The sequence below is a fragment of the Nycticebus coucang genome, chromosome 7 (genome assembly GCF_027406575.1).
Source record: "Nycticebus coucang isolate mNycCou1 chromosome 7, mNycCou1.pri, whole genome shotgun sequence".
In the NCBI taxonomy this organism is placed as follows: domain Eukaryota; kingdom Metazoa; phylum Chordata; class Mammalia; order Primates; family Lorisidae; genus Nycticebus; species Nycticebus coucang.
The window spans coordinates 12,953,912-12,977,598 of NC_069786.1; the positions used below are offsets into that span (position 1 = coordinate 12,953,912).

Below are 23,687 nucleotides of genomic sequence, written 5' to 3' on the forward strand. Positions count from 1 at the left end.
AATATTCAGAAAGGTGACACCCAAGTCAATATTGACCTTGGGGAATGATAAATCTTGACAGTCACCAGAACAAATGGTTTACATAAAAGATATGCACATGTACAATTCTATAGGGTATATTAACCATGAAAAAACTAACATAGAATCATTTACAAGTGTATGTATATGCACATGTGTATGTATAGACTGTTTTAAATTATTACAAACATTGATTGGATACATCATACTATATTAAATGATTACATTATATACTACATTAAACTCTATTACAAGTACAAAGAAAGAACATTTGGGGTTCTTGGGAGGCAGGGGGGATGGTGTAAACCTAAATTCAAAGGTTTTCTGATGGCTGGTACTCCAAGTAAACAATCCAGGATGTGATTAAAATGAATAGTCTAAGCAGGATCAGAAACCCAGGTAGGCAACAGTTTTATTTTGTAAGCACACTTTCATCACTTCTACTCACGTGAGTTAACATTAGGGAGCATTGAGATGGCCTCACTGATAGAGACCAAAGGTCCATTTCTTTGATGCAAGTTGGGGACAGAGGCATGACACCGAAGATGAGCACCACACAATGGACCAAGACTCGGGGTCCCCCATACTGTCCCCCGTCTTCCAGGCTTGCTGCCTGTGCGCTGGCTTCACTTCATCTGTCTGAGCTTTAGATCAATTGATCAAGTAGTTATTTTGCCATTTACTGTGCTATCCAGGGGCAATTCAATCACAGCTAACATGGGATCCCCTTTTATGAGGAGGTCCCAAGGGGGAATGTCTGGGATAGGAGTAGATAAACCAAGGTCCTCCACAAGATAATTTTTTAAATAAGAATAGCTATTGACTACAAACTAAGGAGATCTGGGTGAGGAGATGATTTTTTGCTAAGCTACTGTCTTTATAAAATATAAGCAACATAGATCAGATTTACAACCGGTTAAACATACCTGTTTATTTAGGTGATTTGGAGCGAAGGTAAAATTTAAACTATTCAATGACCTGGACATTGGGGCAGTGAACAATACAGCAGACACAGGTAGTATGCACCCAGTGTGGCCTTGCTGCTGCACACCAGTGAAGCCTTGGCCATGACTGAGGAAGTACACCATCTCCAATCTTCTTTAGGACCTTCTTATGCCTAAAATTATAAATTTAGAGATTCCTGCAATGAAGAATAAAGCAGAGGCCTTCCAATGTATCTCCAGGTCGAATCAGAGAAGAACAAGGTAAGTAGGCCCTCTTTCTTTGTTTTCCAAAACAGCAGTCCCTGTAATTTATTTTACATTCTAAAATACTATGTACGATTTCAATTAGGAAACCAAAAGTTTCTTTTAAAATGAAATTTAAGTATTTAAGAAATATTTAATATTTTAAATATTTAATTTAAGAAATTTAAATATTTAAGAAATATTTAATATTTTAAATATTTCATAAATATTTAAAATTTAAATATTTATTCCTTACAATGTTAATTCTCTTTGAAATCTAAAAGACTGCCCTTATTAATTGCTTTAGTGTAAGTTCAGAGTATTCTATGTCCCTTCTTCATAGCAGCTGTTAGGGGGAGAAAGAGATAAGATGGTAGGACATTGGCCATTGAAGAACAAATGAGCACAGTCTCTCATCCTCTCTAAACCGAGTCAGGAGGGTTCACCTCGTCATAACTGCGGAAACAGAAGACAGAGGAAACATAAAAACAGACCTCACAACTACACCAAGCAATGGCCTGGGTTGTATGAAAAAACTTCTGAAACTTTGAAAATAAAGCAAAGAATTTACAGACTAAGCTTTCAATGCAACTGAGGATAAAAGCAAGTTGGTGGTCTACCAAGTAGGTGCTCTGAGGCTGGAAGGGCAAGTGCCCATCACGGCATCTAGTCAGTGGTGCAGCATAATGGTATCGGGAAGATGCCTGTCAAACCCACTCTCCCTATATCCAAGCTGAGGGAAAGCTGTGACAGGGTGGATTTGGGGGTAAATTTTGCATCCTAAAGGTAGAGAACAGATATAAATTCTACCCAATTGTTGCCCAATTTGAAACTGTGACCTAAGTTCCAGGAGTGAGGTTTTTCTCCTTAGCGCCAAATGGTATTATATAATTATGTATGTATGTATATACATCCGTATGTATGTGTATAGGTATTTGGGCAACAGAAATTCATTTAAACCTATGATATACAATGTAATGTTTCTTATATGTAAACATTATAAAATTATTGAAAACTAGTTAACATATCCAGCACCTCACACACTTACCACTTTTATGTTGAAAACACTTAAAACCTACTCTCTTCTCAATGTCCAAGACTACAACACACTAATGTTAAGTATAGTCACTTTGCTATACTGAAACTCTGTACCCTCTGACCAACCTCTTCCCATTCCACACCTACACCTTCCACCCCTGGCAACAACCATTCAACTTTCTGATTCTGTGAGTTTGACATTTTAGATTCTGCATCTAAGTCAGGTTGCATGGCTTTTGTCTTTCTTTGCCTAGCTGATTTCACTCAGCACAATGTCCTCCAGGTTCATTTATGTGGTTCCAAATGACAAAATGTTCTTTTCCAAGGCTGAATACTGTTCTGTTGTTTATAGACTGCATACTCTTTATCCATTTTTTTGTTCATAAACATTTAGATTGATTTCATGAGTTGGTGATGGTGAATGATACTGCAATGAATTCAGGAGTGCAGAATTTAAAACTATGACATCTTTTAACAGATTTTAGGGGTGTGGGGTGCCCCCTAAGGACTTCGGTGTGATGTAGAGATGAAAATACTGCACTTGGTGATGAGTATCTCTAGTGAGCACAAGACAAGAACAGACTCTTCTAACAGTGGGCGCTGATCAAGGAATCCACAGGCCACTGGTGAGAGTCACCATGGAAAGTTGATGCAAAGCTTTACCGAGTAACGCAGCTGACTTTCATGAACGCTTTGGAGTACATGAACTGGTTGCCACATTGACTTCTCGATACAGGGAAGTGACTGTAGTCAAGGTTAGAATAAGATGGCCTGCATAGTGGGGCAGGATCTGTGGGTTTAAACACAAAGGCTTTTGTCACCATGGATCAACAGAAGAAGTGCTTCTCCAAGGATAAAATATCTCCTCAAGTTTAAGAATAATTCAGCCTTCGTATTGGGCGCCTGTGGCTCAGCGGGTAGGGCGCCGGTCCCATATGCCGGAGGTGGCAGGTTCATACCCAGCCCCGGCCAAAAAAAAAAAAAAAAAAGTAAAAGATTTTGAGTCAAGGAAAAGTGGATTAAAAATCCCAGTGGGACTGCCCACTAGCAATTCCATCTTGGGTAAATTACCATCCCATCCAGCCAGTATATCCTTACTCTGGAATGAGAACAACTCTTCCATAGAAGTGTAGTAACGAATGGAATGAAGTCCCATCAAGGACCAATCTTGGCAGAGGATGCAGGTTTGAAATTGTGCCAAGGAAGAAACACATTACTTAACTTTATCTCTAATCTCCAACATTCCAATCTGCTGGTTTCATTTCTTTTGATTGTGTCAAAAGGTTGAAGATTGTTGTAGAATGAGAGGCATTAATCTTTTAATATCCTAGTGGTTTCAGCCTGTCTCCAATCAGAAAGCATCTGCCCTCATTGACCCCAATCCTGCATCCTGACAAAACTCATTCACTCAAAGGTAAAACTTATGGATGTGGCATTACAGTCCCAGAGGACTGTAGCCAGGGAAAGCATGGTTTGGGGGTGGGACTAGGGGTTTCTCTTATGACAGACCCTCTAGAAAATTTCTCTTCAAGCAGGAATGTGAATGTTCTTCCCTCTTGTGAATTGATAAGTCCTCTTACTTTCCATTATTGATTGATTAATCATCATCTGCAGCTCACATCAGTAGTAGTTGACAATCAGAAAGGAAGCAACCTGTTGTTCTTGAGGTGAGAAGAAAGGCAGTGAAGTGGAATTCTGGAAGGCATAATAGGGAGGAAGAGCCCAAAAGCTTAAGCCTATGCCCCTGGGTGGATGCAGCTCTCTACCATGGGCTAAATTAATAAACTTGGGTTGTCGATTTTAATTGGAGATTTGGAGGAAGTATTTTTTATCATAATATGTACATGGACATAATATGAAGCTGAGTGTAAATGTGCCTGAGTGTTTAAAATAAAATTCAAGAAATTATATGCTTCTGTGGCGATTGGAAGCTGAGCTCCCAGAATCCCATGGATTCTCATGCACTTTTTCCAGTGAGCAGCACTTCAGTGGAAAAGTTTGTAAAGCATTAGCTTGGGCCGTAAGATATAAAAATAGTCAGTTCGTGAAAGTTAATTGAAACTGACAGAGTGAGGGAAGTGGGACAGGGAAGAGAGATGCAAATGGGGAAGAGATAGAATGAGGGAAACAACAGGAGAACTTGGGGAAGAGAGAAGAGGAAAGAGGGAAGAAAGGAAAAAGAATCAGAAGGAGGTAAACTGGAATGAAGAAGTGGAACACTGAAGACAGGAAGCAGAAAAAAAAGACTCAGGGAAAAGGAAAAGATGCTTAATAAGTTGACCAAAAAGAAACTGGTGATGGGTGGTGGTCACGTGCATGACTGGGTAGAAAAGGTGCCGCCACCTTCTGTCGTTTTCTCTGGAACTATGTAGATGGCAATCCGAATTCTTCTTCCCATCAACTGTTTTGTTGCGAATGAAAGACATTTGTGAATGTACAGGGAAAGGGATGGACCCTAGGCGTTTCATAAATGTGTATGGAATGAATGGATGAATGAATGAATGAGGCACGTGCAGGTGGGGTAGGTCTGTGTAATTCATCCATTACGATACTAGCACCTAACCCTAAGTCAGCAAGGACAAAAGAGGCCTCGGCAGTACCCAGAAGTGCAACTAAACTGTCCCCTGTTCTGCCTACATCTGCCTGAATCCCCTGTAAGTGATGGTCTCAGGGAACGGAGAGTAAGTCCCTTGTGGCCCCACCCAGGATCTTTGACTGACAGAAGGTCCATTTAAGAATCTGGTTTTGTGATGCTGAAACCTTCTCCAGGGATCTGTTCAGTTTTAAGGAGTTTTACATGCTCCTTACTTACATAAGATGAAGCTCTTTCCTCCTACTCTTTGAGGTTTTCTCAGCAATATGATTCATTGGCTAAGACCCAGAAGTAGTGATGATACTATGGTCAAGCCCAGGAACCTAGTGAGGAATCTATTTCTCTGGCAGGGGAGGTAAGTTCTTCTCACAAGGCATTTGACTTAGGAGTGAAAACAAGAACAAGTCTCAATCTGCCTTGGCAATCACTGGCTCTCCGATTACCCAGATGAAGGGGAAGTGGGTCATTCTATCTTTGCTTGAAAATGGAAATGTTGCTGTCATTGCCCTACTTTGTATTGTTAAGTGATTATGGGAAAATTGATGTTGAGATTCACAATAATTATAGTAACAGGTATAATTTTTGAATGCCCACACCTTGTGTATTTTAGGCAGAGTCACTCATATTATCTTTCAGTGACTTCTGTAAGGTTTGTGTTAGTTTCCATAGAAAGTAGGTATGTATTTTCTGAGCGAGAATTAATTCAATTTAGCCTTGCGTGAGGTATGCCCCCGCACTGTCCTTTTCCATTGCCCCTCAACCCATCTGCTGCACTCTCAGCCTCGTAACATGTGCAAAGGGATGCCTGGGCAAAAATAGGGATTTGGCAACATTTATCTTAGACATCTAGAACATTCTTATTTTTTGCCATTCCCCAATTTCTGACATTCTCTTTTCCTCCTCCAGATATCCAGTACTACATCTTTTATAAGTTGTTCTTCTGGAAAGGGTCTCTTTTCTCTCAGTCAAGTACAGTTCAATATAGATTTTCATTCTCAAACATTCTTTATTCTTGGGACTCTGTGTCCCAATGTTTATCTCTACAAATTAAAAGATTCACCTACTTATACTGACAGATTTGGGGGATTAATGGAGTTGGCAGAAGAGTTTTTTGGGGACAGATGGGTGGAGACAATGGAATCAACTGAACTTTTCCAAGGACCTTGTAAGTGGCAGATCCTGGTCAGGGCCACACCTGTAACAGGCCTTGTTGGGAAGTTTTGCACTTGGCCCTGCAAGGTGACACTGGAGTCCGACAGGCTTTTTGTTCTTTTTTTATCTTACATCCTTAACACAATCATCAGTTCAGGAAAAAGGCAGAGGTACTATACAAACAATCTGGCCACATGACAGAGAGATAGAGTGGCAAGGAGAAGAAGAAAAGGTGAGAAGAAGGGAGGAAGGGAAAGACAGAGAAAAGTGAATGTACGTACCCGGCAAATCATGGCCTCGATTAACACCTACAAAACATCTGTCTGTTCAGCAAATTTCTTTAGACTGCTATTTGCTTTGGATTGTCTTCAGAAGAATATTGCTGCTTCCAAAGGTGGATAGTTAAAAATAATATACATCACCAGCAGTGTTTTGGCATTTCCCTTCACTTTCTTTCTATGTTCAACATTACTGTTGTCATCCTTTAAAACTCAGTCAATTCAGCTGATCCAGGGAACAGATGGCATTAATCAACCCCCAAGAAGATGCACAAAGGCAATTAGAAATGTAGAGACATGGAATTTATGCCATCAAATCAATTATCAATGATAGCAAATCAGCATTGCATGTCCAGCTTCCCCTTATTTCTCTTTCCACTGCACATCCACTGATAGTAGTACCCCGATCAGAGGGGGAATGAGACCTGGGATGTTGAGGTTTAATTACACATTTTTTAATGACCAGTTCTCACTCTGCTGACAAAAACCAGCATAATTTACAGACTAGAAGTTGCATCAGGATGATGGATACAGACAGCATGTGCTATACAATGTCATGCAAATATGAAATATACTACACTGAGAATATGGTCGTTTGGTATTCCCAGAGAAGAACTTCATTTCAGAGAACTGAGTAGCTATTCTAGCGTCTATCGCTCTCATTTGTCAAAAACAATGGAAGCAGCTACAGAATACATTTTAACCACAAATCTGCACCTTCTGTGAGTTTACTAGATCATACATCCCTATGTCTTAGATTTACTTGGTCATTATTTTCTTTCTGCTCTGTATAACCTTTGCAGGATTCTGAAACATCTTTTTTTAGGTCCTTGGTAATTATCACCCAAGTTATGGTAATCATCTTTCAACTGTTTTTTTTTTTTTTTTACCATCAATCTTGGTCTGTTCCAGTCTATCCTTCACAGGCTGACCTTTTTTAAAGCCAAGCATAACTATGATAATTACATTTATACAATCTTTCAATAAATTTCCATAGCTTTAAAAATACAAATAAGACTCTCATACCTTCCTCTTCTCTAATTTCTTCTTCTGTCCCCGTGTCACCTTATAACTTCCTCCTACTTCTCTTGCTAGTAAAGTCTGACTTTGGTTAAGTGTTAGCATAAATTTCATTTTCCTCAAAGATTATACTTTAATGTCCCAGCCAGTTTGAGATACTCATTTTCGACCTTAAATTATATCCTGTGCTTACCTTTACTATAGCCTTTATCATTCTGACGTGATTAAAAGTTTATTTTGGGGGTACCCGGTATTTAACATTTCTTGAGGTCATGGACTATTCTTCTTATTCATTCTTATTTCTTCAGCTTATAAAAACTTGAGTTTGGGGAAGAGAATTTATAGTTAGTTGGGCCTTATTTCTTCAGTAAGCTTTCAAATGAGTAGCACACACAAACTGTTAACATTTAAATCTTCTCCTGACTGTAGCTTAAAAAGGTGGCACGGGGAGACTCAGACTCACACCATCCGGGTAATGTAGGTTTACAACAACAACAACAGCAACAAAATATCTTTCCAGTAATCTAGTAATAAAACTCCATTGAATAGAATCAAACTTATCCTTTTTATATTGAACCCTAGGCTATGAAAAATAATTTTTGTAGCAATGTAATTATGTATTTTTAGACTATGTGAGAAACACTAATTAAAATTGCATAAAGCAAGTTAATAAAATCAGCTCCAACTTGATTCTGAGGTTATATAAATGAAGAGCCTTTCCTTTAAAAGCAAATTGCCATGTGACACCTAAATATGATGAGCTCAGTCATGAAATCGTGGAAATTTCCAAGACCAGTCAAGTCTGAACTTCTGCTCTTTCATTTAAACAACTAATGACTTCTTGGTACTTCCAAAACAGTATTTACTAATACTTATTTAAAAAAAAAGTAGAACAAAATTTAAAAGTGTGACTAACAATAGAACCATAGGAGAATTTTAGTTTACAAATAAAAAATTCTTAGGAGGAAGCTATTCATTTATTCTCTTATCTATTCATTTGCCCAGGGGTTTAAGCCTTGAATATGGACATTGGAATCATTCAAGTAAAAGATAATCATCAGAGAACCTTGCATTGTACTTAGGCAAAAAAGACTTCTAAGAAGTACTATAGAAAGGTAATCTATAGGAGTTCTTGATTTTGCTTATGGAAAATATTTTTGAGTTTCTCTCTCTGTGTATAGTTGGGAGAAAGTGAGGAATGATAAAAAATGAGAAAAGACTTTCTGCCAAGCAGGCAACCTATGCAAAATAGTGCAAAGAGATCTGGGACAACAGGGCTTGTTTGTGTAATGAGAAGGAGTTTCATCGAGTTGTTTGAGAGGGTGGTGGAGATGAGGTTTAGAGTATTTGTCAGAGCCAGATTGGGGCCAGGGCTGTGCTGGGACAAAGAGTCCATAACTGCTACTTCATTAATATTCCTTGGTCTGACATCTGTAAACCAGCCACAATGTCAGCAGAGGGGCCATTCATGGTATTGTATGTCTGTGTATGTGTGGGAGAAGGATTCATAATTCTTCCTCAAGGGTGTGTCCTTCCCTTTGCAAGTTTTTAAATCAAAATTCAGATTCTGATTTTTTTCATTGCTTACCTTTGCCATTTCAGGGAAACTACTTCTATTAACCTTGAATTTACTCATTCATAACCTGGATCTATATATCTACCTGGCTGTGCTGCCTTACTGAATTATGTGAACATGGTATATGAAGTGAGACATATAAAGTATATAAAATCTGGTAGTCCTTAAACCTTTATTATGTTGTTATTCTAATTATTATCACTGTAAAAGTTTAGAGTACAACCATCCCAGAAGTAGCCAAACGGAATGACCAGTAGACAAAAATCAGTAAAGACAAAAAAATACATTATAAGTCAATAGGACTTTAACAACAACGATCTCATCAATTCCCTTCATTTAATACACCAAAATTATCAGAATAAGTAAGTAACCTTTACAAGGTCACTAGCCAGGAAGTGGCAGAGTTTTGATGAATAAAGAAAACTTCCCTTATGAATTAAAAATGTCATTACTGGCTGCAAATGAGTATACCGAAACCTCTCAGTAAAGTCCTGTTAAGTGAATTCTTATTTTGTTCTGGCCTTTCAGGCGACCTCACCCTTTCCCACCTTCCCATTTCGTGAGGATAATTAGCATTATATACACAGACCATATTGCAGTGGCATTCTGGTTTATATACTCAAAGATTTTGATCACCAACATAAGGTTTTAGGAACATTGCAAATGGCATCACGTTACCTTGTTTTATTTACAAATAGACCCTGAAAAGTGAAGCAATTCAGTAAAGGGAAACTGGGACCCAATAAAGAAAGCAAATGAAATTGTGCAGAGGAGCAGAGAAAAAAGAAAATTGCAATTTAGAACACAGTCATTCATTAGAGCAAGAATACAGCGTGGGGGAGAAAGTGAACTTATTCAAATGGAAACTAATTTTCTCATAATTTTATGCGGAAATTGTGTGTGGAAATTACTGGTTGCGAGTTTAGTTTACATTTTCCAGTTGTGGGAGTATCAGTGTAATCTGGAGATGGGGAGGGCAATATCAAGAGAAAGGGAAGAGAGTTCATAAGGACTGCCAAAGATGAGCCAATTCAACAAAGGAAGGGTCTTTAGGACTCTTCCCATGAGCATTACAGTGCTTCTATTACTTCTGCTGACTGTAAATGCCACAAAAAGTTTCCTGCTGAAAAACGTCAGCCTGTTCTTTATTTATAATATTACCTATTGATTGAGTTTGTGCATAAACTTCAGATAACTCAAGCTATAATGCATCTTTTTATGTGAAGAGCCTATGAATATGATTGACATCTTCATATATCTTAGATGAAGTTCTGCATGGGATGAAAGGGCTACAATAAAGAGATCTTGATTCCTCTTTCAAGGCTATAGCTTGTGTGAATCTAATATGTAACAACAAACTTAGATAAGGTGCTTGGTAATCATTTGAAGCGACTGATCAGTCAAAATTATGGCTCTTTATATAATATATGTTTATTGTTAACAATGAAGTAAATAGTGACCCCTGTTTATTGTTAACAATGAAGTAAGTAGTGACTCCACATGCATCTCATATATTCCTATGTCTTCTGAATGTAAGTTCTACCATTATAATCATCTTTCCATATACCTCATGTTTGAACAATCTTCCCTGTAAGATTCAGGGAAGACTCAGCTGCTGCCCTGTTTCGGAAGACATACATAGCTCAGTTGCTGTTTTATATTCAAGCCTAAGAGCCCTGAAAGGTTCTAACCTGACAGGTATTTGAAAGCTGTGGCCAAACTAAAACTAAAATTCCTTAGTTCTTGTGACTCCCGGTTTCACTTTAACCAACTATCGAATTAGACGGCTTCTCCTTGTATCAAAGGAGGTGATATTACTTGGTGTATGTAAAATTATTTTCCATTTAACTCCAGCCTATTATAGCTACATTTGAAATTAACTAATTCCCTCAGGGTGAACCCAAAGGAAGAGTTGTAGCTATTTAATATCCTAAAAATTGGGAATGGGGGAATTTCTGGAGTTTTTATTACTGGTAGGTAATTATGTTCTCTGCTCAGATTCATGATATCTGTACTGTAGCTGGCCCTTCTAACCTGACTTTATTTTAATTTTGTTTAATTATAAACTTATAAAATCACTGGTTGGGTAAGCATTTATTTTTCTCTTGGATATAAAAGCCCAAGGTTTTTGGGTCAGATTATGAAAAAACTAAATGCGTACACACACACACACCTCTCACAACAACAACAAATTATTATAAGAAGAATACAAGCAATTAAAAGTTATTTTTACATGTGTAAAGCCCAAAGATTGAATTACATACCATAGAACATTCTGCTCAGTAATTCAAGGCTACTACCACAAATGACATGAAGTATTATTTCAAAATATGCAGAAAAAATAATTTTGACAATTTTTTCCAAATAAACTTGAAAATGACTATTTATAAGGAAATTGCTATTATTCAATATATGCATATAAGTATAAATAGATTGTAAATAAATAATAAATCCAAGCTTCATATTTAATGAATAAAATGTGTGGTCAGCGGAAGCCTAGAGGCATTATGGAATATTAATGCTTTTTCCTTAGATGTTTGAAGACCACCAATAGGAACTGAGTTCAGACACAATTTTCTGCTGCCATGTTGTTCACATAATTGATATATTTTGTGCAGCGTAATAGACATTTACAGTTGTTCTTTAAGAACACTGACCCCAAATATTTAGCAAGCAGCTTGTATTCACTTGAAACGTTGATAAGAAATGGAGAAATTGAACTGCCCCTGATGAAATAGTAAAGCTCATCACCAAGTTTAATTTCAAATTTTCAGAATTAGCTTTCTTGCTGTATCAGTCATGATACCCATGAGTCTTAAATCCATGTTCTTTTTTGTTTTATGAGCATTTTAAAATATATTAACCATAATTCATTTACAGAAAATGCCATACTTCAATTTTTTTTTCTGTCTTAAGAAAAGGTGCTACATGAGGAAGCCCAAACCATTCTATTTCCATTTCATCTTTATTCCTCCCCCCAACTTTGTGGCTCTTCAAAGTATTCACTTTCCTCATAAAGGTAAATGTGCTAAAGGGGGAAAAAAAAAAATACAGCTCCTTTACATCATTAGGACAAGACTGACCTCTAGTGTTCCAGAAGGTAGAGAAATGAGCTCTGCACCGCATCTAACTTCCCCTTACTAACCACTTAGATCTCTTTCTAAAATACCATGGGAACAATTTTACAGAAGGAGCCAAAGAAGAATGGGAGAAAGAAGAAGAAAAAAATTCATATAGCACATTCGTACAGGGCCCTATATATAACCTGGAATAATGTCTACACTTAGGCCCCTTGGATGCTTGCTCAGGGAGACTGACCTCTTTTAGCCATCCTTTAGAATGCAAGTTTTAATAAAATCTTTATAAGCCATTGCCACGAACTACAGCTACTGGATCTCCAAAACTTCTGATCACAGAGAAAAGCCCTGTTTTCAGTACATACTATTTGTTACACTGTTATCCTTTGAGGTGTAACTCTGAGAAGGGATATTGAACATCCTGTTTAAGTGTGTGAGGGACAAGGTAGAAACACTCCTAAGTTTTAAGTAGTGTCCCCATCTTTCTCTAATCATGATAATGCAGATTGCACAAAATAAAATAAAACAATTGCAATAATGGTAACATTTCTGAGGTTCATGAGCAGGAGGGAGATAAGAGAGCAAGCTCAGAAACTTGAGGAACCTTGATAAAATATCTTTGGAAAAAAACACAGATGGCTTAATTGCATTCTTCCTCATTTAGGAGTTCCCAGAGCTGGAAAAACTTCCCTTCCTCTGCCTAGAGAGGCAGCTGAGCAATTGAGCTTGTATCTCCGATCGCTCCAGAGATTTATTCAAGTTTGACAAACTGGGTTCTTTAAATACACAGTGCAGGTGGTGGAGCACTGGGTGCCCAGCTTTCCTGACTGTTAAATTAAATGTCCTGAACTTGCCCGGATTAGACTTGGACTGTACGCTTAGTGCATACTCGTCATGTGTTCGTTGGCACTAAGGTTTTGGGGGTGGGGTGTGCACTGAAGCTCCTTCTCCTGTTAGGGGGCAGCCATTGATCTTGTGGTTGTCTACACCGAGCTATGACTCTTAGACCAAAAACTCCCAATCCTGTCAAATCAGTGCCCGTTGGTTGCAAAATACCCCAGCTGAAGCCTTCTGCCTAGGGCAGAGCGCAAAGCCACACATATGGTAGGGAGCTGGCACCCGGCAAATTTGAGGCGCCGCCTTCGGAGACGAGCCACTGTCACCACCACGGTGGCTGGAAGCATCTCTTTCCCTGGAAGCTCAGCTCCCAGTGCATACTGTCTAAACCGGGAGCCCTTCTCAGGAAAAGCACTGGCTGAGATCAGGCAGGCATAGAACACGGAGCTAGCAGGAGGTTAGGGGAAGAGAACCTTCCCTTCTGCTGGAACTTTGAGATTTCAGGATAAAGGCCGGAAATACAGCAGGGCTGGATCACCTGAGCGCTGCTAACTTTTGGGGTGGTTGGAGTACTGGAACCACACTGGTTCACACTGATCAGCATTTTTTTTTCCTTGTTCCTCTGCCCTGAGCAGACACAGCTGAGTATGCTTGGATAGTTGACTGTATTTCCGAACGCAGTCATTCCCCACCTCATCTACCCGTCCCCAGCTCCCGGTACTCACAATTTGTCGCCGTTAATCCCAAATGCCACAGGGCAGCGAACAGCAAAGTCCAAAAGCTGGTGGGCGGTGGTACAGAATCCATCTCCCCCGAGTGAGCGGTCCCTCCCAATCGAATCCCAAATTCGCAGGCTCCAGCGGTGGCTTCTCTCTCTTTCTCGACTCTGCACTGCAGGACCCCCTCCCACCCCCCTTTGGAGAGGCACTTGCTCTTTCACTCCATCCCGCGCCCAGACGCTCCACAGGAACCGTGGCGGGGCTTCTCCGGAGCTACGGCTGCGGCTACAGTCCCCGCGACAGCCGCTCGCTGACTCGCCCTCCTCGTCCACCTCTTCTTCCTCTTCCTCCCTCCTTAAAGGTGCAAATCCAGACCCAATTGCAAGCGCAGGCTCCGAGCTCGGTGGACCGCCGAATCCACCTCGTCAGGCGCCAGAGCTGGAATCAGCACCCGGGCGGCGGACAGCTCCTTATAGGCGAGCCGGGCGCGCGGCACCGCCCCCGGCCCGGCCCGCCCCCCGCGCCCCTATAAGAGCAGCCTGGGCGGGTCCGCGCCCCGCTCACCGCCTCTCCTCCGCGGCCGAGCCACTGCGGAGCGCCCGGGCTACCTGCGCGCAGATGGAAAGGGAAGGCAAACCTCTCTTGTTCACACACACTCTCCCCGCTTCTCGCCCCCTTCTCCCTTCCCCCATTTGGAGTAGGGATATTAAAATTTAAACCAGATTTTCGAAGAATGCTGCTGAAAGGATGCCAAAAGGAGTCGGAAGACAGAACGCATTAGGGACGGGGAATTCCCCGTGGAAAGCTTTATAATGAGCTAAGGAGATGCCTTCCCTCCGCCTTTGGAGGAGAGGGAGAAACCGGGCTTGCACTACGCGACTGTATTTCCCCCTGCGTCCGTTCCCCAATAAGGAAGGCTGACTTGATATGAACTGGGATCTCTGGGTTAGCAGTTTCACATTATGTCCGCTCCCCTGCGTCCAGGTTCGGACACCCTTCCTGGCTCATCCTTCCACTCGCCTTCACGTCTGTCGCCCTTCTGGCGAGTACAGCAAGGTGCTGGCCGCTTTGGGGTGCAGAGCCCAAGTGGTTTCCCTGGCGCCTGAGAGCAACCAAGAAGGGAGAATATGGTGTGCTAGTGAGGAGAGTCGGGGTGGAAGCCCAGTTTGGCTCAAGATTCCAAATCCCAGGAATTTAAATGTTTAAAAAGAGTGATTTTGGTTTCTTCCTAGAGGTTCCTTGTTGCAAAACTCGGTGTTGTTTTCGGCTTCTGGTATATATCTGGGGACTCTCTTACTTTACCATAAATCACTTATTTTGTTTTTATTGGAAGCTGTCAGAAAGCTGTCAAATCTTAACAAAACGAGGGAGCACGATGATTTCTCCTATGTGAAGCTCACAGCGAAGTTAGGGCTGACAGACTCTAGGCTCTATCCACTTCAGGGGAAGTTGATCTCGCCTCCTCTCTCCCCAGCAGGAGTAATTACACAGCCTTATTTTACACTACAGATTCCCTGGTCTTCAGCCGCTGGTTGCACAGCTGCAGCAGAGTGAGGTGGGTTCAGACAGCTTCTGTGTGAGAACTGGGGCTTACCCTGTGGACTGGGTGAGAGCTGGACTCACGTCATGGGAATATCAGAAGATGGCAAACGGATTAGTGACCCCGGTATTTTCTTAAAGAAGAAATAATTCTGAGGGTCCCATCATTTGTAAATAAATGACCCTGTTCTCTCCAAGCTTCTAACTGAAAATAATTACTTACGTTACTAGATTATTGGGCTGCTGGAAGACGGCACCAGTAAAAGCTTTAGTTGTGGGGGAGAGGCCACACCCAGAAAATGGCAAATCTCAAAATATCAAAGCTGAGGTTACCTAATAGCACAGTCCTGCTGGGGGAGGAGGTTGAGGTCCAAAGTGGCTTGAGCTTTTCAGAGGATCTGCTACCCAACCCCTAGCCTTTGAGGATTACAGGTTGAAATCTGCCTATCTGGCCAGTTTAACCATTCTAGAACTTCTAGAAGAAGCATGCTGAGCCAGAATCCAGCTTTGTGTGTATGTTCTAAGTGTCTATAAACACTTAAGCATTTCTAAAAGGAATAAAATATCACAGGTATAATTTAATCCTCTCACATTCTTGACTGATCCCATTTACCTCTCACCATACCTAGAAGCCAACACTACTGATTTGATGTCTATCATTCCAATATGCAGTCTTCATGATTTTAACTATATATATATATATATATATATATATATATATATAAACATGTAGCATTGCTTTCGCTTTAACCAGTGGTATCATACTGTTTCATTTTATACTCTGCAATTTACTCAAAATCATATATTTTAAAATGTATGCATTTAGATACAGGAAATCCTAGTTCTTTTGATTTAACTATTGTATTTTATTTCATTTTACGAACATGCCAAAATTTCCTCACTGATTCTTCTATTTGTGAAGATTCCAGGGTTGTTGTTGTTGTTACTGTTGTACCTATCTCAGACTTTTCTCTCGGATGTAAGAGCGGACTTGCTGTATCATTGGAACTGCTTATCTTTAGCTTTTCTTGGTATTTGCAGTTATTCTATAAAATGGTGGTTCTAATTCACATCTCTCCCCCTCCTTCTGCTCCCAGTGTGAGATGTCCCTTAGCTCCACATCCTTACCAACACTTCAAGATCTCTCTTTTTTTTATAAATAGAAAAGTGATAACCAGAGAACACAGGTCGCTACTCACTGAGTTTAATATTCCACTGTATCATCCCACCTTATACACCTATCCAAAAAAAATTTTAGTTAAATAAAATACTTTTTTTTAATTTTAAAACACTGGGTTTATTTTCTGGAAGAATGATTTAAAGAGAATCACAGGAGCCAGTAAAATGTGCTGGACATATTTATTAAAAGGAAATCAGGAACATTCGCTATGGAATGAAGCCCCCAAACTATGAATGATATTCAAGTTATTAGTAAATATTGAAACCATGTGTTTAGATGTCCATATGCAGACCCAGTGTATAGTATAAATCAGACCTAATTTAAAGTCCTATTTACAGTGGTAGCCTTTTTTCTTCCTCAAGCACACCTGTTCTCAGAGCAACTTTGAGCCTTAAATGGGAGATATTTGTCTAAGATTTGTTAACATTTTACTAAGAACACCGCAGCTCTGAATGTAGTGAGGGGTAAACAGCTGTTCCATTCAGACAATAGTGTAAACAATGCCATCTTCTGGGGGCATTTTGCCAGCAAGTTTTTATTAGCAGTAGAATATTAATCACTATTAAAACTTTCCAGCTGGATGTATATTTACCTATTAAAATGATCTTGTAAAGCTTTTAGTCTGACAAATTCACTTTTAAAGTGGTGGACTAGAAGCTGAATAATCTCTTGTGCCCCATGTTGTTCCATATAGAAGAATAACTCATATTTGCAGAGTATTTTCTTTTTGAAGCCACTTATAATTTCTGCCTGGACAGAGCAGGTTAAAAACTAATTGGGAATGGGGAAAATTGAAATGCTGAAATGTCTATATTTTTAAAAAGGATTAATTTTTACGTCCTCTCATGCCAAACATATGTCTGAAATCTTCTAAAAAGAATGAAATAGATAGGATTTTGTTTCTCATCTCTTTGATTTTCCCATGAGGACTTCCACTTTCCTCTTAATGGAACAGAATGGAGAAAAATCACTCATCAAATGGAATCATAGCATTTTAATATTCAACAAGTGGTTCATGTCATTGATTTTGTAATTCTCCTGTGAGGCACATAGAAGCATGTTTGGTCATCTCTGTTTTATTGAAGACATTGACATGTTAAATGTCCCATAGAATTATGGTCTGGAAAGAAGGGGAGAGACATTGACGAGTGAAATATTACACAGAATTATTGTCCCCAACTCAGAAGGCACTGATGCAAATGAAAACCTTTCATCCGGGTGGCACCTGTGGCTTAAGGAGTACAACGTTGGCCCCATATACTGGAGGTGGTGGGTTCAAACCGCCTCGACCAAAACAAACAAACAAACAAAAAAAACCCTTTTACCCTATTTCTTCTATCCTTACAAGGTTTATAGGTAAAGTCATTATAAGTGAGTGCCTGAGATGTGTTGGGAAAAAAATCCACATAGGTGGGCAGCACCTGTGGCTCAAAAGGATAGGGTGCCGGCCCCATATGCCGGAGGTGGTGGGTTCAAACCCAGCCCCGGCCAAAAACCGCAAAAAGAAAAAAAAAAAATCTACATAGGCAACCAATGGGGGAAAAAAATCATACTAAGAAATTTCATTTTGAATACCATCACTTTTATATTATTTTTTACTTCACACATTATTGCTTGTTATGTTCGAAAGCTAATTTCTGTCGCAACTCATATCTTCAAAGTAAAGTTTTTCAAAATAATTGACGTGGCAGAAAGTTAACTATTTTTCCTTTTATCCTTTCTCAATCTCTTTATGTTTTCATTTGCTTTTTCTCTATTCCTTTTTCCTTATTTATAATATGTGGCCTACAAAATGCTACAGGGTATGGAAAGTAGAAAAAAAAATCTCTGCTCTTACAGAGCTGGAAATGATTAAGGAAAATGAGATGTAAACACATTAAAAAGTTAAGTTAACAAACGATACAAATTAGCATGTGATCATATGCCAAATGTCTTAAATTATAAGTGTTAAAGGAGTTTTTAAATTGACAAAAATGTTTTCCTTTGGGAAAGAAAACTTGTCATTGCATCATGAATCAGTTCTTGTCTCTTTGGGAGACAGGATTTGAGTCACTCTGGGCTATGAAGCTTATAATCCAGATGAGGTCAAGTCAGGTGGATTTGCCTTAACAAGGAAGTCAAGTCTTAGGGTCATGAAGAATTCTACTTTTGCAGAAGAGTGGATGTTAAGATCAAGACCCATGAACTTCAGCCACATGTTGAGAAAAACTTCCTAGAGCCTCTCCCCACTACTTGTCTCTTGTATTTCTCACTCAGACTCAGTCTTGTCACCACAATACTTGTCCTTCACATCAAAATAGTCATCTTTGCTCATCACCTCCTGCCAGCAGAAGAGCTCTTTGAATACCTCTGCCTGGCATACACGCTTCCCGGCTGTTCCAATGCCACATGGTTTGCACAGACTGCTCTTTCCTCCTTCCTTGAAGTTTTCCTTTCCCCTGCAAATTTTCAAATCCAAACTCACCTGTCAACTCTCCCTGAGATCTCTCTTGATGATGGTGTAATGTTCCTGTTCATATGTCTGTTTCTCTAACACTGAGTAATTTCTCAAGAGTAATTTGTTGATGAGCATTTAACTTTGAGTCTTTAGCATACAATGTAAATTTTCAAGCAGTGTTTGATATCTGATAATGTTATATATGAAAGGGAATGCTTATCCCCTTAACGTCTTCTTGCACCAGAATGCAAAGGCTCCTCTGAGGGCATCTATCCCGATTTACCTTGGAGTCAAGATATCAACGATATGGAAAACCAAGGGAAATTCAATTTGGGATAATATCCTTGCAGTTAATTCTCCTAGCCATATATTTCTCAACTATTTAGATTAATTTTGGGAGACAGTTAGTTCATCACTTGCAGTATCTCTATAATTACAATTATACAAACCTGTGCTACATTCAAAAACATATGTCCAAAAGCATCTTTCTTCTCACTTACTTCTGTCTCTCTTTAAAGAAACTCCTGCCTATATTCACAAAGAAGTCATTTGTTATATATGTGCATAATATGTTTCAGGAGAAACCTGTTTGGAATAGTTTAATGTGATGAATTCTGAGCTTAGAATCAGAAATTCTAAGTATTTTTCTTGGCTTTGCAGCTTACTAGTATGAGACCTGGAGTGTATAACTTGGTCTCTTTGAGAATACATTTCCATCCTTGTAAATTGTGAATTATGATAATATGTGGCTTTGGTATTTGTGCATATGCAACAGAATTATGCATTTAACAATACTTTGTTTATGTAGACGTAAGTTAAAAATGCTATGTAAGGAAAGCTATTTAGTCCATAACCACTGGATTTCTGGTGCATTTTACTTATCAAATTATTTCAAGAATGAAAATAAAGGCCAAGATCTATAACTATTACTCATTCTAGGGGAAATATGCATAATTATTATTTAGAATCATCACAGTAATTCAACCAACCAATGTTAATTTATCGAACAACCCTTATTAAACAACAAGCCCAGCCTTGCATCATTTGCTTTTGGTTAACTAGATGTGGTCTCTAACCTGGTCTTCAATGTCCTCATACTCCCCACAATTCCTGGGTGGGAAGTTGACATGTGCAAATGTAAGTAAAATGTTATTTTAGGAGAGAAGCAACTTAAAACTATATATTTCAAGTTCATCAAAGTGGCAGATATCACTGGTTTCGTGAATCAACAGCCTGTTTCATCTATTTCCTTGATTGCAAAACAGGTAGGTTCTCTAGAGGAAAATAAAACTATGTTTATTAAATATCAACCTGCAGTAGGCATTTTGATTTTGCTTTCTCTTTTAGAATTCATGGCAAAATTCTAAAGTCAGTATTATTGGCATATAAGGACATTGAGGCTTCTAAAATTTAAGTAACATTGTCCAAAGCCCAAAGCTATTAACTAGAAGTACAAGGATTCAACCTGTGCTTTCTAACGTCAGACTCTTCAGTTATCATGCCATTTTTCAGTGCCAAAAATTCACTGGAGTGAAATAAACTGACTACATCATGTATGTGTGTGTGTGTGTGTATTTAATATACTCATTTGAGCTCAAATATAGCTGACAATTTGACCTCCATTAAAATATGTGTGTGTGTATCTAGGGTCACTGGTGTCCTGCTTCTGTCTTTCAGGGCATAGCTATAATCACAGCCAATATGCTATTCCCTAGTTTGTTAAGGAAAATTAATGAAGAACAGCAGGTATCTCTGCTGTTACAGGTGTACATCTGATCTTTAAGTAAGTCACGCTGACATCCGAACAAAAGATGTATGATAGCCATGACTATGAAAATTCTTCTATGAAGTTATAAAATTTTCTGAAGGTGTATTTTCAGGAAGGTGTATTTGGAAGAAGAACAAACTATTATTTCATTTTATAACCTAATTTCTAGTGTTTATGTGTTTTTATCCCTTTTTCATTTAAATCAGCGTAGAAAACACAGTAAAAATTTGTATCATTTGCTTCTTACTGGCATTTTTAATAAAGTAGAGAGAATACTAGTCTAGAGCCAGCAGGGGGTGTGTTGACTAGTCCCAGGAAAAAAATGCAGATTTGAAGTAGCAGTGTGGGAAGTTTTGTAAGTGAATGAATTATTGTTTAGTTAAGGGAAGGTGAAGAGAGGGTTCAGGAGAAAGTACCAAAATAGAAAAACAAACCTGTTGATGACTTCTTTTATATTTTTGCTAATATTTCTGATAGTATGTCTATTAAGAAGTCACACTAAGATCTAGGATAATAAGTTTGTAATCTAATATTGATTGTTATCCTAGTTATCTTTATTGTTATAAAAAATAAAGATTCCATCTGCCTCTTGCAATGGAAAATTTAGAATTTTTTAATCATTTGAAACCATGCAATTTCAGAAAAAAATTTCAGGGTTAGTGATATAGACCATTTGACTGTATATTTATTTTTTGGATAGCCTGTTGAAAACATAGTATAAATAACTCCTTTACGAATTTTATGTTTAGCATTTTTGAAACATTTTCCATTTACATAATAATATTCTCTCTCTCCTTCCCTGCCTCTCCTTCTTTCATTCACTCTTTCCCTCTTTTCTCACTCTCTCTACTGCCACTAAACCCAACCGTTTCCCTAGTTTTCTAAGGAACATTTGATCGACATAAGGATAGTCCAAAAGGAGACAAGCAGAGGAGGAGAACAATGTGAATACTTGTGAATACTCAAGATTTTGTGTATTTTGTCCCTGTTAGACAACTAATTACAAGTGCACTGCATAGGAAGGGGAGCAACTCCAAGGCATTAGGAACTCACACCAAAGGTGAGTTACACCTCCCAAGTCACTCTTCCCCCCCAGGAGGTATCTTGAGGTCAGAAAAGGGCCCTAAGGAAAGCAGTGTACATGCTAAACTGAGAGAGGAGGGTTGTGTTTGTGTGGAAGGGCACAGAATCCCTAGAAAGAAGACAACCAGAATTACTAGCAGCCTCCATGTGGACAAGTGATTTAGCTGAGAGTCAGACTGTATATGACTGTGAAGAGCTTGATATTTACATATTTTTTGATAATACTACATATTTTTCTTTCCTATAGTATTATCATTTTTTTATTATTATTAAATCATAGCCGTGTACATTAGTGCAATCATGGGCACCATACACTGGTTCTATATACCAATTGACATATTTTCATCATACTGGTTAATATAGCCTTCCTGGCATTTTCTTAGCTATTGTGTTAAGACATTTATATTCTACATTTAGTAAGTTTCACATGTACCGTTGTAAGATGCATGGTAGGTGTGATCCCACCAATCACCCTCCCTCCACCCATCTTCCAATCTCCCTCTCCCCCTTCCTCATATTCTTAGGTTATAACTGGGTTATAGCTTAACGCAAACAGTTTTGAAGGTTTTATTTTTGTTTTTCAGGAGTAGAGTGGCCAGTGGTTTCATATTGTATGGCTCCAAAAATCAGTCAAGTCGTGTCTGATCAGATAAACTAATTTTCATAGATCCTTTGGTAGTTGCAATTAGATGATGTGTTATCTTTCATTCAACACGTGATTTCACTTTATGTGTTTCTAACACTTTACTCAAAGCAATAACAGCTTATGGATTTGCGACTGGGCACTTATTATTACCTTACTTTAGGTGTATGATCTAGAAGGCAAATTATTTAAAATATTGTTAACTGTAAAATAGGATGACACTAGTCACAATGGTTTGTGAAAATCAGAGGTGAAGTAAATAAAACACAGTACTTAGTGACTGAAGTGTTCATTAAATGGTTACTGTTATTTATAGGTTGTGGTGTCATTAAATGGTACACTCAGCTCCCAGCTTGTCTTGATCGGGACTATTTATTTACTCTCCTATAGCAAAACTTCATTGGTATAGCAAGATCATAGTCATTGCATGTGTCAAAAATGGTCATATTCTCTTGGGAAATAAGACATTTAGAAAGTGGCTTATGCAAATTTTCTACATGGTTGATGTTTGCCCAGCAATATTTCTGGTGGACAAAGCTTATTTTCTGAGGAATTAATAGTGAGTTCCAGAATCTAAATGACAACATCTCACCCCCAAAGAGAATTTGTTTTTAATACAGCTGAAAAGAACAGTCACAATAAAACCTGTCTTAAAATTTTATAAGGGAAAAATGACAGATGGAAAAATATTTAAAGAGAAATTTGAGGGAAAAAAAGCAAAACGTCACTCTGATTTTTTGTCAAAATGATTAGAGATTGAGGGAGATCAGAACGGTAGGTGTTGAAATTCAGAAGTTTGATGCTATACTTGCTAGACAGATATTTCCCCCCAAATTCCATATCCAGGATTTGCTAACTTTATCCTCACCTTTTTTACGTCTCGTACTAGGCATATCTGTTATTATCTTTAGTTCAGGAAGAACTCATCTCACCTTCGTAATTTCAGAAAGCATTTGTTCATAGAAGTAGTGAGGATAGAGGATCTTCAACTGCTTTCTTAGGAATGGTTTTGTGCCACTCTTGGAATTCTATATAAGTGGTATTTCTATCTTTTTCTTGCTTGTTTGGAACATCTGATTAATGGATTTCAGAATCCATGTCTTGTCTGTTTTCTATCAGTTTTTCACTGGGTGAAAATCAAAAATTAGATTCAGCACGAGTTTAGGAATTACCAGTGTGTGATTTCAGATTTATGGAAATAGATGGAATTCAATTAGACTTGGAGGAAAGAGTGTATATAAATAAAGTATATATCCAATTTAATCTCGATCAAACTTTTCATAGGGGGGTTTTAATTATTTCAACTAGCCATTTTTGAACTATTTCCGTAACTCCATACTGACATTCGTTCTGCTCCTCAATAGGAAATAAAGCAAGCCCAGACCAAATGGGTTAGAGGCAAACAAGGGAAGATGATGACATCGCTTAATGATGTGCTCTAACCGAGAGGAAGTAAAAGGTTCTGGTAACTTTGTTTTACTGCATAAAAAATCACATTTCCCCACTTGGACTGATTTAGTAATGTTGGTTAGTTGGTTACCA

At 38.6% G+C, this 23,687-nt stretch overlaps 1 protein-coding gene across 1 annotated transcript in view; it reads right to left on the reverse strand.

Annotated features, from left to right (window-relative positions):
• Positions 1-13,941, reverse strand: part of CNTNAP5 (contactin associated protein family member 5) — an 869,192-nt gene extending 855,251 nt beyond the window's left edge. The window contains exon 1 of the mRNA XM_053598220.1: positions 13,502-13,941. Coding sequence (XP_053454195.1) covers positions 13,502-13,583 — 82 coding nt within the window. The 5' untranslated portion in view covers positions 13,584-13,941. The remainder of the gene's footprint in view (positions 1-13,501) is intronic.
• Between the last annotated feature and the right edge of the window lie 9,746 nt (positions 13,942-23,687).